The following is a 20,060-nucleotide window of genomic DNA, read 5'->3' on the forward strand; positions in this document are numbered from 1 at the left end:
AGTAGTGAAAATTTAACCTCTGAGTCTGATTAGGCTCCATTATGTATTTTATTTCTTTAATATCTATTATGATATGCATATTGACAATGTGAATGAATTGAAATTCTGAATTATGAGTGCATATTGAGTATTGAGTCTATTGATAATGTTGTATGTTCGATGTTTGCATTCTAAAATGTTTTCATAGTATCATACACGTGCTATATCCATGTTTTCATATGAATATAATGTATAGATGCATGCTTTATCCATGTTTTCATATGAACATTTAGAATTTTCCTATATATTTTAAATTTTCCCTATATTTTATACAGTCGTCCCCTTTTCCGTCCCCCCCCCGTCCCCAAATTTGGCAAAAAAATTTGCCGTCCCAGAAACTCGTCCCCCCGTCCCCCCGTCCCCCCGTCCCAGAAACTTGGGGTAACGTAGTTTTGTACTGCTCAACCATTTTAGGTATGATGAAAAAGTTAACATACCCTATTTCCTGATTTGTTCAGTGAATGCTACCATTAAAGCCCATAGAGAGAACCCTAAGGGAGATACAACCATGCACCAAGGTCTTATGGTTTTAATCTATGACCATTTAAAAGCTAACCAAATTGCCCGCCCCCAACCTTCTATTTCTGATTCTGAGGAGGAAGGGTCAGATTCTGACTTTTCTATGGGTGATGAGTATGAAAGTGATTCGAAAAGTGAGACAGAGGAGAGTTTGGAAGACTCTGAAGCTGAACTTGGTAAGAAAAGAAAACAGGTGAGTATTAAGTCGTCCTCTTCTAAGGGCAAGAAAAAAAGTAAAGAAAAGGTCTTCTAGATTCACTCCTACTCCTCCTCGGAGGTCTCTGAGGACTCTAAGAAGGATGAATCCCAGTCCCCTCGGAAAAAGAAAACTAAAACTTCCATTAAGATAAGGAACAAACAAAAAAGGCAGGAAAATTATGAAATGGAATTGGAGGATAAAGTGTAGAGAAAGGATCCTGACGTCGACCAAAAAGTGGAGGAGATCACAGGGGAAGGTTTTAATTAGAGGGTTGGTGAAAATGCTGAACAGATCACGAGTGGAGATGTTCCCAATAATGAACAGGACAATGCTGGTGAGAAAAGCCCCCCTTCAAATCCTCCTACCAATGGTTTGAAAGAGTTTGTGGACACCCTCGATTGGTTAATTAACAGTAACAAGAAAGTTGTGGAGGATAATAAGAAGCTGAGCCACAAGGTTCAAATTCTGGAGACAATCAGTATTGGTGAAGGTAAATCTATGGCAGAATATGTTGATGACTTGAGGAAAACTGTTGCCAGAGCTGAAGAGATTAGAGACGCCTTCAACCCAAGGTTTGAGCAAGTGAAGAAGGCCCTGGAAGAGATAAAAACCAATGACAATGCTACGGACTAGAGAATGGCGGAAACTAACAACAAATTCAACAAAATTGAAAAATGCCTCAAAAGCATTGCTGAACAAAGCCATAACATTCTGAAGGCCTCGGCTGATAACACCAAAATTCTTACAGCAAGCTGGAGAATAAGAAGGATTCTCTGGAGCTAGAACCTAACATTGAAGGTATGGGAGAAGTGCAAGGACCTAGAACGAGGACCAGAGGCAAGAAGAAGGAGAAGAAGCCAAACAAGGAAATTGAAGAACTCAAAGTTGCTTCGGCAAACTATGACCTGCTAGTCACTAAGGTGGCTGATCTTCTGAAGTCTTTGTAGTTGTTGTTTGTTGTTTAGGTCTTTTATCTGGTTTTTTTGCTTTGTTGTTCCTTTCTTTTGTTGTCCGTTCGGTTTACTAGCCTTCTTGCCAGTCTTTTGTATGTTGTTTCAATGCTGGTCTGGTTGCTCTATGCTGAACTATCTTATGCTCCTTTGTTAAAGGTTTCAGCTCCTTAAAACCTATTTTTCATATTAATCAGAACATGCATAAGGTTTATAACCTTATATTAGAACAATATAAAAATACTATGAGGGTATGACCCTTAATAACATTATGTTCTAACATTTTTCCATGGATTTCCTTAGTTTGGAAGTTGAAATCTGGTTTGTAATACCTATCAAAATAATATCTAGACATCATTTTTGTTGCTTTTGAAATTTTATTTTTGTAAAAAATTGCAATGTTTTTTAATGTATCACTTTTCTTTATTAAAAAAAGGAAATAAATGTTGAGAAAGTGAATCATGGTTAGCTTGAGGTATATTGTAGTTTGCATAATATTAGTGAAGTATAATGATTTTTGTATATAAAGTTGAAATTGGCTAATCACTCACAATATATTTGTTCTTTTCCTTTAAAGTAAATAGTATACATATCTTAAATACATCTATCTAGGAAATGTCAAGAAATATCAATTTCAAGCTATTTTATTTACTTAAGAGTTACTAACTTATTTTATTTTACTTAAGAACTATTTTATTTACTACATACATATATGGACACATTCTAATTTTTAGTTAAGATTTATTTTATTTCATCTATATTGTTTACTTTATTTTTATTTGAAGAATTATTTTACATTTGTATGTAACATTTAATTTTGCTTTTGAAAAAGTCACCATTCATTATTACAGTAATTCTTTTGTTTTGTTTTTCCTTTGAAAATTGTAGTAAATATTATATACTTGAATATTAATTTTAGGGTTTTTTTAATATATGTCGGTTGTTTTTTGGTTTTTATGTACATGGCCATGACATAGAACTCCCCTACTACAACTATAGAATGCCACTTGGCATAATGACCACTAGTTCTAAATGGGATGATTTCAATAAGTTAATCAAGAAGCAATGCTTCTTTATTTGTTGTGAAGAGGAAAGGTCTTTAATAAGCAATACCTTAGGCAAAGATGTTGGTGTAAATAATTATTCATCTTGGATATTATTACACTTTACTTAAGTTTACTTAGGAAATGCATTTCATAGTAGTTTGGGTATGAGACACTTGGGTGTTTGTGCCACATTGGGATAGTGCGTGTAGGAGAAATTCCACCTTTTATGGTGTTGATCTTGTTACTACTTTATCATATCCACTTATTGTGGAGTGATAATTTCACATTCAGTGGGTGATCCACCTCATGTGGACTATTATATTATTTCTCCTACCTACCCAGACCTATTTCCTACCTACCCTTGTTTCTTATTGAGCCACATGTCATGTTTGTGTGCTCACATATCCCTAGCCTTGCCTATATAAGCAAGCTCATCTACATTTTATGCAATTGATTATTGATCATTTTCTATTGATGAGAATACAGTTTATTCTTGTCCTATATTGTGTCTCTATTTTGTACATTTCATTGAGCTCTTGATCTTGGCAAAATCTCACAAAAGATATGGTTGAAATGTGCATGAATATATAAACAAGATTCAAATAAGTCTATCTAAACGGGTAAATATTGTGAAACCTATGTCATCTTAACGAAGTACATTGGAAAAATCATGGTCATCTAAGGAGGCCCATGTTAGCCAATCCTAAAGACACATGTAAGGCATGTGTTGAAGACATAATTCAAGCACATGCTCAAGCCCATCATCTTGATATAAATAAGACAAAGAGTCAGTTATCCTCTCTTCATATGCACAAAAAGTGCTTGGTGGTTGCATGCCAAAAAGGAAAGGTAAATAAAAAGGTAAGCATAATGCTATTGATACTATTTCAAAGGATAAAACCAATAAACACTAGGAATTTTGATTTTAATAGTCATTCAAACAAGAAATATTGGAAACAGCATCCTTACAAGAATACCAAAAATGGTCATAACTTCCTTTGAGGAGAAGGAAATAGATAACAGCATGAATGTGGATGAATGGATTGCTTAGACTTCCATCTAAGGAGAGGTATGCTTGAGTAGAAATGAGGCTCACAATATAGGCAAATCTATTAACTTTGCAATTTCCACACTATATTGCACACTCATTTTAGTGTCCATCATTTCAATATATTTAAGGATTAACTTAACCAAGCCTCAAAACCCATTGTGAAGATGTCATGCAGACCCAATCCATACAGCTATTCGGTTATAATCTTTTCCCAATTTTCTGAAAATTTATGCCCGCCTTGACACTAGTGTGATATATGGTAGTGACTTAGGTCACTAACACAATCATGGTAACGTTTGCATGAACTAAGTTGTTTGAAAATGGTTAAAAGTCATTTCTTGTGGCATTTTTGCATATTTGATTCTTTGAACAGCTAAAATTTGTGCGAATTTATTGCAATTTTGGATCTCATTTACATTGACACTCATTAAATCTTCTAATCATTTTTCAAACAATAATTTGCAATTCCCTCTTCTTATTTTGAGTTCTGATTCTTGGCTTCCTCTTGGGAACTTTTAAAATTTTCTTCTGCCACTTTTAAAATTTTCTTTTGCCATTCCCATGAGCTCTCTGCAACTCCTAACCAATTTTCCATAGCCATTGCTCTCCCATATTTTATCCACCATCAAAAACATGTAGCCTCACATTCATTCACCATGGCACCTTGACAATCTTCCATCTCTAATATCCTATTCCATACGCCATAGCCCAACCATAATGATTGGACCCAAAGAATACATTCCTCATATGACAAATTTACAAGCCCTACTAGAGAGCTTCAATGGCCAACCAGCCCACAACTCTTGTTAAAGCAACTAAGAGTGGTCAATGGATTCTCACAGATTATTATGGATAGGTCATATCTAGATCCCCCATGTTGAGAAAATCCTCCATGCATTGTAGCTTCATACTAATATCTCTATTTAGGATTAGGTAAGTCATGACACCCTTTAAGTTGCCCCTACTATCTAGACTTAAATTATAAATTATTTTCTAAAATGTATTTGGCTTCAAAAACTACAAATTGAACCCAGTTTTTTGAATGTCCCCTTTTCCCCATTGAGCCATATTAAAAAAGTCTAATGCTTCTCTCCACCCCATACATGCTCGAGTGAATGCATGTTGGTTTCAAGACCACATGCACTAGTTCATCCACAATGGTGTCTCATCATTGCCCATCCATCTATAACCAACCTCATTATAAGTTAGTGTATAGTACAAAAAATTCAAGCATGAAAGTACTCAACAAGCATGTAAATTTATTACTCGATCATAGAAATAGGAGGAATGGTAGTACATATCATGTTCAGCCCTATCCATAGCAGCATGTAGGTAGCAAGGTTATAAAACACTTATAGTGTTGTATGGGGAATAGTAGCATGTATTACATCTCTATTGAATCGAGAAGTGGCTGTATATATGGTGATAATGATGGTAGAATGGTGAACATCCATCTCATGCAACATGCTTAGGCCTAATCTTGACATGTCAAAGCCAGTGTTTACATGTGCTATTTTTTCCATTTCTACGACACTCCCAATGACAACAATCAATCAAATGAACAAAGATCTAGCCATGAAGTTGATGGGTTTTCTAGTCTTACCATATGCACCCCATCCTCCATTCTCCTAGCTTACATTCAGCCCTTCACCCACCCATTCAATAGTTGAGATTTTTTTTAAGCTACTTCATTACCCTATTTTCTATTATCAAAATGACAAAACCACAAGTCTTCCGAGGATTAGAAATCCTAGTTGGCCTATCTATAGAAAAAGAAAAGACAAATTAGAAACACACTCTACTTAATCTATCTTGAAAAACTTACAAACATCCGTAGAAGCTTTTAAGACATTGTTTAAGCATTTCAAATTTTTTGCACCTTTGCACCTAGGCTTGAACACATTCCAAGCTTTCATTATTGCTATGTAGGTTGAAACATACCTTTTAGGGGTTTGACTAAGGCAAGCTCTTAAGCAGCCATGACATTTTTTATTGTCCACCCTACAAATTTTGACTTCCATATCTTTTTTGTAGGAAAATTGGATTTGGAGTTTTCAAGTACCAAAATGATTAGAAAGCTATGCTACCATGTTCTTCTAAACTGGTTCATATTCCCATACCCAACCAGGTGAGGCTCGGGAGGGGCAACAGGAGTGTCCTAGGAGCGGACAAGGACGCTTCTTGTTCACTCCCAAATGATCCTAGGTGCACCCAGAAGTGGAAAACATGTAAAGCGCTCAAAAACTGATTTCAAAAAAATTAAAACACTTAAACATTAAAGAAAAAACTAAACTGAAAAAGCACCTTAAACCCTAAACGTGCCCTTATGTTTGTTGTTTGACAAACAAACTCTATTTTACACAAACTAATTCTTCCTATGTCATTTTGCATTTTGAAAGGTAGCTGTTTTTTTTCAAAATAGAATGATCACAAAGTGCCAATGGGGCAAATATAGCCTGCACAACGGAGATATAATCATCTAAGGTAAGCTTTTAAACTAATTCTTTTAGTTTTTTAACAGTTATTTTCAAGTTCAAATAAAAAATTGGTTTCAAGATTTTTTTAATGTTTTTTGGTGTTTGTTTTGAACTTTTATTAGTTTATACATATTGTATGGTTGCATATTTTTAATCAAAATTGCAATCTAATTGGAATGGCCACTAATTCAAGTTCAATGGGCATTGAGACAAATAAATAATTAAAATATGATCAACCATCTCCTCCTTGGAAATATGTTAGATGTTCAAACAAATTCTAGGAGATGGCACTTTTATTTGGAATTGTAATGAGTGAGGAGTCCAATTTTAAGAGATCATATAATCAAGTGAAAGCTCATTTATGTTCTATATGTGGGCACGGAATTAAAACATGTGGAGGGAAAATAAGAATGGATTGCCAAAAAAAAAAAAAGAATTTATTAAAGAACAAGAAGTTGATGCTGAGTGAGAAAGAAAAATTGAAATCTCATCCTTTACCGAGGAAACCATCATTGAAGACACCTATAGATTCAATAATGGCCTCCCTACATCCTTTCTTGGAGATGCAAGATCGCTCTCCTTGCAAAAGAGGCCCATTGGTTAAAGCATTTCAAAATGAAACAAGAGACATTGTAGATGAAAAATCTGCATGTTGCATTTATGCCAATGGTCTTCCTTTCAGCTCAATGAGATCCCCATATTGTCATGCCCCTACCTCGAAGGACATAACAATAACCAAGAAATTGTCTTATCCTTAAGACTTCACGATTGTCTATGAAGGGGAATCAAACAACATGCAAATCGTTAAGGAGCAATGACTATAAGCAAGCAATTAAGAAGTCACCAAACAAAAATCGATGAAGGATTATAACTTGTCATTACAACATAAGGAGGATAATGTTTGATTATGTCGAAACTCCAAGAAGGTTAAATGGAAGAGGCACGTCTTTGCTGAGAGGGCAGCCACTTTCCAAAGGGATGCCTCCCTTCATGAAGTCGACAAGGTATATATGGAGGAAGTTCCAAGTGGAAATGGGCATCATGGAATATCACAAAAATTACAATGATAGGCTAAGAATTAAGTACAGAAATCAACGAACAATAAACAGACTCAGAAATCGTGTAAACAACAGAAATATAATCAAGATCAGATTCTCATTAACCTGATTCAGACCTGCTATAATCAGCATCTAACAATCTGAATAATTGTGCTGGTGGTGTATATTTTACTTATCCATTAATTGTCAATATTTATTTCTTATACACATATATGTATGATTGGATATAAATTGCATGTCTGATTAATAAATCTGTTTGTAAACCCCATCATGTATGGAAGGAAGAAGGTGTAAGGTAGAGGAGAATCGTGAGGATTTCCATCTAAGTAGGCCACCCCAAGTGGATGTCCATGTTGCCTGCCACCGAGGCCAAGAGGGCCAAAGCTCCACTCTTGGGCTTAGATAGGACAATCAAGAAACCCCCATTACGATTTCCACTCTGACTCTAAAGGATGGCTACTGATCTTAAGAGATGAGGCATAGATAGAGAAAGCAGGTACAAACACCCCACAAGGTAGGCCACCCCGAGTGGATGTCCATGTTGCCTACCACTGGGGCCAAGAGGGCCAAAGTTCCCCTCTTGGGCTTAGTGTGGGATGACTTCAGGCGGACCTATCACGCTTCCTCCCCCAAACCCTAATGTGTTTGAAATAATATTATAGATATTGTATGAATATCATGTGTTATAGTCTAACCCTAAAATATATATATATAGATAGATAGATAGATACAGACACATAAATACATGTGCGTGTGTGTGTTTTCCCTTGGCTATAGTTGCAGGATTCAAATCCAAGATCATTTTGTTTACGGTGATCTCTTTCTTGGTAACGATGTAACCCTAACCGTAACTTGTTGCAAATGTGGTTCTAGGGCAAATTAGGAAGGGGACATTACACATATTGGTAGGAAATGGTGATGACAATTAGTAATGCACCTTCTGAGTACATAGGCATTGGGTAAGAAAACGTGTGCACCACCTTTATTGGCAAAAAAATTGTAGAGACATCACTCAAACGAATTAGAGATTCTTGGATAGAAATAGGAGTGTCTGTTATATCTGATAGATGGAAAATTTGCAAAAATTGACCTTTGATAAATATTATTGCTGTGCCCCCCAAGGGGGCAATGTTTTTGAAGGCAACTGATTGTGAGGGAAAAACCAAAGATGCAAAATTCATTATAAAATCCTCATTGAGTCCATAGAGGTAGTGGATCCTGAAAATGTTGTTCAAGTCATAATGGACAATGTGAAAAATTGTAGGGCAATAGGTGCTTTGGTTGAGAAAAGGTATGTGCTTATTTTTTGGACACTATGTACTATAAAGAATTGGCACTCAAATAGAGTGAATGAAATCTATATACCCTAAGTGTGAAGAGATCCAAATATTTGTGAGAAACCATTTGGTCTCATTCTAGTTCACAATTTCACACAAAATCAGTGACTGCAATCTGAAAGTGAAGAGTGAAGAGAGATTGAGCTGGAAGGAGATTTAGGAGAGGGAGAATGCCAAGAGGAAATTATTCATTCTTGCAAGAGGAAGAGGGTAGCAAGATTAAAGATAGGCATCCTGATTCAAAACATTTTTTGTTCATTCGCATCGATCATTGGACAATGCAGCTGTTATGAATCATGATTTTCATTTAAATTTATTAATGATTGAAAAATTTTAAGTGAAACAATGAAAAGTAAAACCTTGTAATAATACACTCGAATTCATTTAAAGTTATGAATAATGCACTCAAATTCATTGTTCAAAACTTCAATGTTTACTTCAAAAATTTTAAACTCATTGTAATGTTTTTAATTTGACAAATTTAAAATTTATAAATTATGACAGCAGCATATAGGTTTTCTGACTTTTTTTAAATTGTTTCTTGCAGCATCATTATCATTATGAATTCTCACAGCATGAGTGAGGATAAGGATCAAGTGGTTGAAGTAGAAATCAAAGTGAAAATGAATCATCTATGATCCTGGTATAGAAGGAGTGAGGAGTGACTCTAACACTCAAATTGAAACAAGTTCTATTGGGAGTCAAAATTATGGCTTCCCTCCTCAAATCCTACAAAAATGGGCCAAGGGCCCCTTTGATCTGAGCTCACCTTTAAGACATATTGCATCTAAGGTACTAGAGAAGCCTAGGAAAGTTGGGGGCACTAGAAAAAAGAAGTGCCAGATTTGTAATCTTGAATGTTTTGGCAACATTACTAGAACTAATGCTCATTTCCTTCTTGTCTGTGGCAAAGGTGTAGATGTATGTGAAAAGGTGGAAGGGAACCTAAAATATAGGTCTGAAATATTAAAATTGTGGGGTTGTAATGAAGATGAAGTACCTACATCTGCTCCTTTGATACAAAGGAGTACGGGTAGCTAGATTCCTATAATTACTGCTTCTACTTTGCAAAGTCTAAGGCCACCGAATCCATCCATTTTAGAGGCAGCAGAGCCTAAGGAGAAACGTAAAATGACTAGTCCATCTTCAAAACCACTGGAAAATTTATTCAATGTGCAAGCAAAGGATGAGGCAGATGATGCCATTGGCAAATTTGCCAATAGAATTCCATTCCATGTGGCTCACTCTCCTTATTATAAGGAAGTTGTGTCAAAGATAATAACGGCAAGACCATTGTATGTACCACCAAAGGAGACTAAATTGAGGACGACAATCTTGGATCAGAATATTGCAAGATTAATATTTTGATGGTGAAGATGAAGAGAACTTGGGTCACAAGTGGATGCAACATAATCATAAATGGGTGGACGGACATTAAGGATTGTCCACTCATCAATAGCATGGTTACATCACAACAAGCCCTTATATCCTTAGGGCTACTGATTGTTTAGGGCATCACAAGTATGCTCATTTTCAATTATATATCCTATAGAGGAGGTTGGGCCACAAAATGTGGTGCAAGTAGTGACAGATGCAACCCATGTGTGCAAAGTTGCAAGGAAGTTGATTGAGGCAGCTTATAGACATATTTGGTGGACTCCTTGTTGTGTGCATGCCATTAATAATGCACTCAAGGACATGGATAAAATCAGTTGGATCAAAACAATTGTCCGTGATGCTAGAGATGTGCAAATGTTTATCTGCAATCACCACACTTCACATGCACTCTTCAAGTCCTTCTCCAAGAAGGAATTCTTGAAACTTGTAGAGACTCAATCCGCATCAAACATTATTCTCTTGGAGAGGATGCTTGAATTGCAAGAGGCATTGCAATTAATGGTTATGATAGCAGAATGGAATCAATGGCTTGAGTTGAAGACACAACAGGGATTGAGGGTGAAGGAGGTGGTGAAGAATGATGTCATTTGGACTGATGCTAAATATATTGTCTCCATTATTACTCCGGTCTACAGAGTTATTAGATACAAGGATTCTAATGCACTTTCCCTTGGAGAGATGTATGGGTGCATTGATTCTATGCTTGATCAAATGAAGGTTGTTGTGCGAGAGAAGGATCCCACATTGAAATTATACACCGGGCATATTTAGCGTAGAGGGGAGAAGCTTAACACTCCATTACACATGGCTTCCTATGCATTGAATCCAAAGTGGTACATACAAAGGTCCAACATAATTACACCTATAGAGGATACTAAGGTGAAGGATCGATTCATGAAGGCCATAGAGAAAATGTATGAACCTATAGAGGCCAGCTTGACTCATACTAAGCAGACAAATTTTCCACTCTTTGGGGATATTCAGAGGTGGCCAAAATAGGTCTAGAGACTATGTCATAGGAGGACCCCAAGTTGTGGTAGAGTATGAATGGGCCTAGATCTTTGACTACTACTGTAGCTATTTGTTTGTTGTCCCGGGTTTCTATTTCTTCTACTACTAAGAGGAACTGGTCTACTTATAGCTTCATCCACTCCATTAAGAGGAATAGGCTTACTTCTAGCAAGCCAGAGAAGCTTGTGGTTGTACATAGTGCCTTGCGTCTCATTAACCGAAACACACTTATGTACAAAGAGAATCCAGCAGCCAGATGGAATGTAGAGCTAGAAGAGCCAATACAAATTGTTGATGATAGTACATAGACAGGGCTGGTTGGTATTGATGTAGATGAGCTTGAGCATGTGGGGTCCAATAGTTCCAATGATGAGGATTTTGGCAAGGAGTTTGGTGATGATTAGAGGCATTAGGAAATTGACTCATGAGTCACAAGTAATTAGTATTACTATCAAGTATTTACTATTTTGTTTTTGAAGTTTGAAGTTTGAACATTGTTGATTGTAATCAGGAATCATCATTATGAAAGTTTGAAAATTATTGCTTCATTGTCAATATTTTGATCTTCACTATTAAAAACTACTACTTAAATGTTAATAATAATACGATATAAGTTTATAACTTAATGTTCAAAGTTCAATGCAATCATTGCAATTTGTTTACTTATTCCTTATACAATAATACTTCTTTTTATAACTAATTTTTCAAGTACTATATGTATTTTAGCACCATTCCTTCGCCCGCCGCCCCCGCCGCCCCCCAACTTGGGTGGGCATTATAGTTGAATTGCCCTACTATTATAAGGAGTGCCTCCTGAGCAAGGGTGGGTGGATGGCTATAGTGGGGCTCCCAACCAACCCCTTGAAAACTTTCTATTACCCCCCTCCCCACCTGGATGGTCGATTAAAATCCCACCCAACGAATGTGCCAATTCCTAATTTATCACTCTACAAAATAATGGCAGTGGGGAACCAATCGATATCCATGAGTAAGATTGCCCCTAGAAAGGGGTGGGTGGGAGGACAAAAGGGGTTGCACTCCACTCACCCCTATAGGGTGGGAGGCTATTGATTGGGTGGGCAAGAATCATAGTTCCCCATCCCCCCACCGTCCCCAAACTCAGGCCCTCCATACCCTCGTCCCCTTGTCCCCGTATCAACAAACTTTGTGGAACATTGTCAAAACCAAAAACTTAGCTAGCAAGTTAAGGAAACCAAGCTAATGCCATATTATTTTCAAGAAGATGGAAATACAAATTAACAAAAGGGAAACAATAGAAAAGAAAAAATAATATTGTACCTATTTTTTTTTTTCATCAACAGGCTCTAAACCCATGGCAGTCATTAAAATTTAAAAAGATGACCATCATGGGCTATACAACCTATGATAGTCATTAAATTTTTTCATAGTCTATGATAGCCGTTAATTTTAAACAATGACTGGCATAGTGAAGAATTTTTTTTTAAAAAAATCATGTTTAAAACTAACTGGAGGGATGCCAAAGATTCTACCACCCAAAAGAACCCAAGATCATAGCATTCAACTATTCTCGAAGGGGCAATAGCTTAATATCAAGCCATATGTTAACCCGATTTGCAAAAGAGTGAGATTGATAAATTGTCAAAGAAGATGTTGGATGTAGGACAATAATGTTACCTAAGCTCAATGAAGAGGAAAGAATCATCTTGGATCCCAAATTAATTCTCCAAACATGCACAAATAAGTTGAGTACTAGGACAATCATAAAGTACCAGAGTCCAAAACAAGTGGAAGAATTCGGCTAGTGAAGGTGCAATGTGGAAGAATGAAGCATTACTATAGAAGCATCTTGGGATCATCAACATTGAGGAGGGGCATGCCATGCCCTTAACCTATAGCATGCATTGTGAAATGTGTAGCCAACTTCTGAATAGCATAACCTTTAATTAGGTTCGCCTAATTAGTTTTTTATTAGGTTGGCCTATATTCATTTCTATGCTTTTATATAGGTCGTTAGGTCACCCTAGGTAGTCTCCATGGCATAAGTATAGTTAATATAGGAGGTAGTGATCAGTTTATAAATTACTATCATCATGTTGTGAATTATGTTCTTATAGAAGGCATTTGGGGGTTTTCCCGTTGAAGTGGCTTAATATTGTCTACATATTATTACTATTACATAGTTCTCTAGTGCAATTTATTTCATTAGATTTTATCTCACCCAGATTTGCAAATACAAGTACAAGAAGGCAATACGGTTGAGACCAGGGTGTAGATAGTTCCCCCTTTGGTGATTAGGTAGGATCAAACATGTACTGAGGATAGTGAAATGCTGAAGGTGAAGAAAATCCTATGGCAAATGAATTGCAGGATGTTATTTCTGATGGGCCACAGCAAGGAAGCAATGGTAGTAGTGCATCAAAGATTAGGGATGGTGATGACAGTGAAATTGATGGTAATTTTAGGAACAATGTAGCATCAGGGGTTTAGATGTAAGGAAAGAAACCCTGTACCAGATGTGCAAGCTCTTCTTATACTCCATGTACAACAAAAGAAATTGATCATGCAGCCCTGAGAGTCAACATTAGTGGTGTAGCAGCTAGTAGACTAGTTTTCGTGATAGCTTTCTCTAAAATCGTCCTCTTGTTTCTCCCTAGTGCCAACCAGTAGATCATGGAATCTTGAAATGGAATCAGGTATTCTTCTTCCCAGCATTTTTTGTTCTTGAACATGGGTCAAAAGTCTGTGGAAACATTTGACAATATGAGGAAACTGATGAGACTTACTAATTCTAGGCTTGGATTTTATTGACCTTCCTAAGTAATGGATTACTGCCCCGCTAGACCTGCTGCTGTTATAAAGGTATGAAGATTGTGTAGATGAAAGTTCATCTTATCAGATTTCTGTTTGCATTACCAAGAATTGTCCACATATTGCTTGCTTGATCCTAAAGATAATATATAAAGGAAAAAAATGCATTTTTACCGAAGATGGGATATTACAAACAGGTAGTAACTTGGGAAAATGCACTTAAAAGTAGTGCTTGACTGAATGATGTAAATAAAGGTGTTGGGATTCAAGTTGATGACAGGATTGACAATACTGATACATGGCAGAATACCTCTTGTTGCTGTGAATTTCAATTATCCTCCCCTGTTTCAACTGATGTTAATAAACTTCCTCCTGCTGATGTTGAAAGAAACTGTGAAGACCTTAATGATGTTCGTTTGATCTAGGATATTGCTTTTGGACTTGAAAAGCTGCACTTGGTATTTTATATTGTTATAGACAAGTAACATCACGTGCTCTAAAGTCTGTAGTTCTTGAACTTAGACTAGTAGTAATGTTGTTAAAACTTTTCAAGACTCTACCTTGATATTATGTTTGTTTAAGCCAAAGTTTGGAGCATAGCTGTAGTTAAAAAATTTAATTAATAACAAAAGAGTTTGTGTAGCAGACTGTTTACAACACATGTTATATCATGAGAAAAACAAGGTTGTGGGTTTTATGTTACATTTTCACAGAGCATTACACTGGTTTCTAAAAACAAAGATCAAAAGGAAAATAGAAATTCACTATCACTGGTTTAAGGGAAGTCCAAATTCCTCTAACAATCTCATATTCGTCAGGACATCATCCAATGTGCAAACTTTGAAATACATTAGATGAAATGTTGTAAACTAATTCAATATTATAAAATTATAACAGGTGATTCAAGGACCAAGTAAGTCAGATCCTAACTGGATTGGTGTACAACTTACAGAAAAAGTGATTGCACTATTGTGAGCTATGACAAGACTGTGCAAATTTATAGGCCTTGAGGAGGCATTGATGTGCATGCTGACACTTAAATTTTTAATTTTCTGAAGACAATACATAACCTGTCGTGACAGAACTTAAATTGAAATGAGAGTTGGCAATTTAAAAGGCACCTTATGAAGGTATCCAGGGAACAAATAGGTGGATGACATTTGGAATATGTCAGAAGTAAATTTATAACAGGTGATTCGAGGACCAAGTAAGTCAGATCCTAACTGGATTGGTGTGCAACTTACAGAAAAAGTGATTCGAAGCTGGACTAATGCACTATTGTGAGCTATGACAAGACAATGCAAATTTATAAGCTTTGAGCAGGCATTGATGTGCATGCTGACACTTGAAAATTCTAAGACAACACATATCCTGTCGTGACAGCACTTAAATTGAACAAATGCAGCTGCAATTAAAAGAGTTGGCGATTTAGAAGGCACCTTATGAAGGTATCCTGGGAACAAATAGGTGGACAACATTTGGAATATGTCAGAAGTAATTTTTGTATTTCAACATATATTGAGGGGAAGCATTATACAAGAGAATGCCCTTACAATACCTTGAACCAGATGGTGAGCAGACAAGGATACCAATATAGTGGGCGATTTGTGAAATTCAATAAACCATGATTACACACACAACACACCCAAGAGTGTTATGAAAAATACATAAAATATTCCTTTATTCCAATATCAAATATTACATTTGATATGCATTTTATAAAGTGGTGGAGACGGCAGAAAGTAGGTAAGTAGTTTAACCGTGCAGAAACTACCTCTCTAACTGTCTACCCTAATCAATGTAATACATTTACTAACAATGTAATACATTATACTAACAATCCCCCCCATTACTTTGTTCTTTATAAATGTTTATATAGAAACCCCCCCTTAAGCCTTACATAATAAAATTGCTTATTACAGAATATATATAGACACATTTTGTGAAAAATTTATTTGAAGAAACAAATTATGAATCAAGTTTAGCTCCATCAAGCTGTCTCGTAACCCTCAGAAAGGTGTAGCCTCTATCTGATATCCCAAATTATTCAGCAACAATCCATACCAAGCCCTCCAACCACATGGCTTCATCAAGTTGCCTGATAACCCTCGAAAGGGTATAATTGTCGAACACAGCCTCGAGTACTACTGGACAACCATCCATATTGAACTTTACACCAAACCCCTTACCTATCTCCAAAAAACAAACTTCACAATACATGTATCTTCAAATATGCCAGCAACAAGGAATAAACAAGAAACCAAAAAACCAAAAACGCTTCTCAAGCAAAACACCATCTCAAAGCGAGAAGCTAACTTGAGATGATAGAAATCCTCCATCCTCCTGTGCCACTAGCCTCCAATGAAGTGAAAACTTATAGCACTTCTCCAAAATCACTAAGACAATCATAAATAATAACTTGATCATTTGATGAATTCCCATTCTCAATATAAGAAATGTTTTCTTCATTGATTTTGTCTTTGAACTTTCCTTTAAGAACATCTCTAGCTCGACTTTTACACGACCAAGCTCTGTGACCTTTTTTCTTACAATAGAAACATTTAATGTCTTCATTACTTGTGCTTGATCTTTTATTATGGTTTTGAACATATAATGCATTTTCCAATTGAGAAACACCTTCTAAGTCTTCTGCATCTGTTCTCTTTTCTTCTGCTAAAAGGGCTGCAATCATATCTTCTAAACTCTGGGAGGTTATTTGGCCGAGTGCAAAAATAATGTTATTGTATTTTGCAGGCAAGTTGTTTAACAAGATAGCCTTAGCATCTTCATCATTTACTGGAGCCTTAACTTCTGCTAATTGTCTGATAAGAGATCTCAAACTACTTATATGACTTGACATTTTTACTCCATTTTCCATTTTGAACCTAAACAATTAAAGGTTTAGAGAGAATTTTGCATTTAATGCCTTTTCTCCAAACAATTTATTGAGATTATCCCAAATATCTGCTGCTGATGTATCCAAATCTATATGATGTAATTCTGAATCAGAAAGAGCAAAACCAATAATAGCTTTGGCTTTATCATCTATGTTCTCCCACTCTAATAATTTAGATGCATTTGTAGGTTTCATTTCTTTTCCACTCACTAATCCCCATAAATTTTTATTCATTAATTGCATTTGAATTTTTATTTTCCGAGTATGAAAGTTAAAACCATAATATTTATCTAGTGTATCAACCACAATCTCCATAATGAAATATCCCTTTTATTTTTCAGTAATTACTTCACTAAAATTGCAATATTTTTTTCTAAGCCCTAACTTCCCCTTGCAGATTAAAGAAAGAGGGAATTACAATCAATTTACATACACAAAGATTGCTTGGATTGTCGCAGCATAGACACAAAGATTGTTTGCTTTTCTCTCACATCATTTTCACAGGCACATAAACATATGCACAGCTTCAGATACTCATTGCATATTCAAAGGCGTTTAGGGAGACCACTCTGATACCAATTGTTATGAAAAATACATAAAATATTCCTTTATTCCAATATCAAATATTACATTTGATATGCATTTTATAAAGTGGTGGAGACGGCAGAAAGCAGGTAACTAGTTTAACCGTGCAGAAACTACCTCTCTAACTGTCTACCCTAATCAATGTAACACATTTACTAACAATGTAATACATTATACTAACAAAGAGAACATCAAATACGTATAAAAATACATATAACATTGCACAGACCCTAAGAGCAAAGCCTATCAAATGTTGAGCCAGTGGAAGCCATAGAAGAGGCCACAGAAGAAGCAGAAATTAAGGGGAAAATAAGAATCTGCTATGTTGGGAGTGAAAGTCAAAGGGCTTAAAGGCTTCTACCGTCAGTGTGGCGTGAAATGTTTCTACTTACTTTATCAGCAAGTTCAGTAGTATGGACAGAAGTTATGAAATCGATGTTTCAGAAATCTATAACTAGATTTACAGAAATTCACATTTTGACTGCAAAAAGCATTTCGACTGGACCATGGAAAAGCCTACCTGAAGTGTTCAAGGATCTAATCTCTTCTGGAATGGCATTGTGTGCAGTGTGAACTACTGTCTACAAAACATGTTTGAGGGAATGATCTATGTCACAACTCAAACAAAAAATTGAGCTTCATACTAACGCTACAATTTCCTCTTTGAGCCCAAAAACTACTTGATCCTATAAACATACCATAAATTAGCATTTTTTTTCAGTATTTTGTACATCTTAGTATTTACCGGAGATTAAACAGTCAGCGAATTATTTGTTTATTTAGAACATTTAACCAGAAGAACTTAAACAGCAGATGCTATTTGCTATTGAGAACATTTAACTAGAAACTTGTTGGAAAAACTTAAACAATCAACACCTTCTTTGTTATTTGAAACATGTAAACAATGAACGAACAGCTGTTAATTTCAACCATGCTTAACTGCAAACTTTAGTTTTTAAGGAAATTAGACATTTGTTCTTCTGAACCCAGTTCATTTGATCGTAACCATTGCCATTCTAAATTATTAAAAAAAAACGATTGGACCGCAGGAGCTGCCAAGAAGGGAAGAGCAGAGCCATGCATACATGTTATTCTGTTGGAGCATCTGCACATAAGAGAAGAATGGGAAGAGCTGGACATAAAGGAGAATGCTGCGCAGGCCATGCTGCCCATCGCTCACTATCCCCCAATACCACCTGAATTCAGTTTAATTCAATTCAAACAAACCAGAGGTGGGTTTTTAGATAAGGAAATAATTTTTTTTATTGTGATTGGATGAAATGAAAACTTTTTGTTACGAGTACTTTCGATAGCAATCTGGTTACGATTATGTCGAATGTGACTTCCACCTTGGAAATATATTTTGTTCTTTCAAAAATTTTGCTTCGAGAGGATATTTAGGAGTAGCATTTCAGAGTCCCCTACATAGCATTGGAAAAACACATGGAAACGGATAAAGACCCCTCATAAATATCTAGGGGTGCATGAATTAGATGCAATATAAATGTTAAATAGATTATTAGTGAGCTGAGTTTGCTAATATGATTGTGATTATTTAATGGAGTTTGAATTTAAGTATGTATTGAAATAAAAACTATATGGATTAGAGTGGATCATGGAAACTCATAAAAAGTAGAGTCTATTGGTATGATATCAATTGAAATTAGATAAATGATCATAGAGTTGAGATGATTGAAATTAGAGAAGTCGAGTGTTTGAGATGTGATTAAACCAATAATTTTATCTAAGGAGTGATTGTGTCTAAATTGATATAATTATCTATAACAAAATTGAGCCTTTTATACATAGAACTTTTTCACTTGATGCAATGTCTAAGGTAAGGAAAAATAAGTGGTGCTAAGGAGTGGCATGGGTCTTGGTATGCAAGGTTTCAAGTTTAGAACTTCCTTGCACCTTAGTCCCAAGATATAAAAGAGAAAAAGAGTGGTAATGGATGTCATTGAACTAATCATTGATTCTTCTTATTAAAGCTTAATGCAAGTCAATCCATGACTATGCCACAATTATGTTTCTTTCAAGTGCACCCTAAAAATGGATGTTAATTACTTGATTGTTGAATGTTTCTAATATTTATTACTAATATGAGGGTTGATGACCAATTCCTGTTAAAGGAATAAAGATTTTTATGCTAATGTCAGCTAATGACGTATAAGTGTCCTGGGATGATTCATTTGTATGTACACAATTAAAACACATAATTATGTGCAAGAATTCATCTTGAACTTGAGCCAAACTGGAGTCTCAATTCCCTAAGGATTTGAATCTTAATTTTCCTATTCTCAATCTTGGGTCAAGCTCACACATGTGGACCTAAACCTAGTATAAACTATTAGGGTGCCTTTTGCCCCATTTTCTAAAATCAAATTCTATAATAGACCGAGCTAAGTTGACTCTAACTAGTTGCTACCTACTAATTTAAGCAAGAAATATTCAACTTTGAATACTAAAGTGTTATATGTAAGGACAAGAGTCTTATGCCATCTAGATTATCTAACTATACCAACAACAGTTAAAAGGTAGTATCCAATCATGGAGTAACCATTGCATCAACATGTATACACATAAGGAGAGATGTATAGGCATTTACATTGTGCTTGTTACATCTTCAATCTTATTCAATACCCATTAAATTGGAACACAATGTCTCATTAACATCAAAATAAATCATAGTATTAAGCCCCAC

General features: G+C 35.7%; 1 protein-coding gene across 1 annotated transcript in view; it reads right to left on the bottom strand.

Moving 5' to 3' along the window:
* The window catches only part of LOC131060954 (uncharacterized), a 96,948-nt gene extending 78,396 nt beyond the window's left edge, over window positions 1-18,552 (bottom strand). The window contains exon 1 of the mRNA XM_057994421.2: window positions 18,442-18,552. Coding sequence (XP_057850404.2) covers window positions 18,442-18,529 — 88 coding nt within the window. The 5' untranslated portion in view covers window positions 18,530-18,552. The remainder of the gene's footprint in view (window positions 1-18,441) is intronic.
* Window positions 18,553-20,060: the final 1,508 nt, after the last annotated feature.

This window comes from Cryptomeria japonica, chromosome 9 (assembly GCF_030272615.1).
Source record: "Cryptomeria japonica chromosome 9, Sugi_1.0, whole genome shotgun sequence".
NCBI classification, from domain to species: Eukaryota; Viridiplantae; Streptophyta; class Pinopsida; order Cupressales; family Cupressaceae; genus Cryptomeria; species Cryptomeria japonica.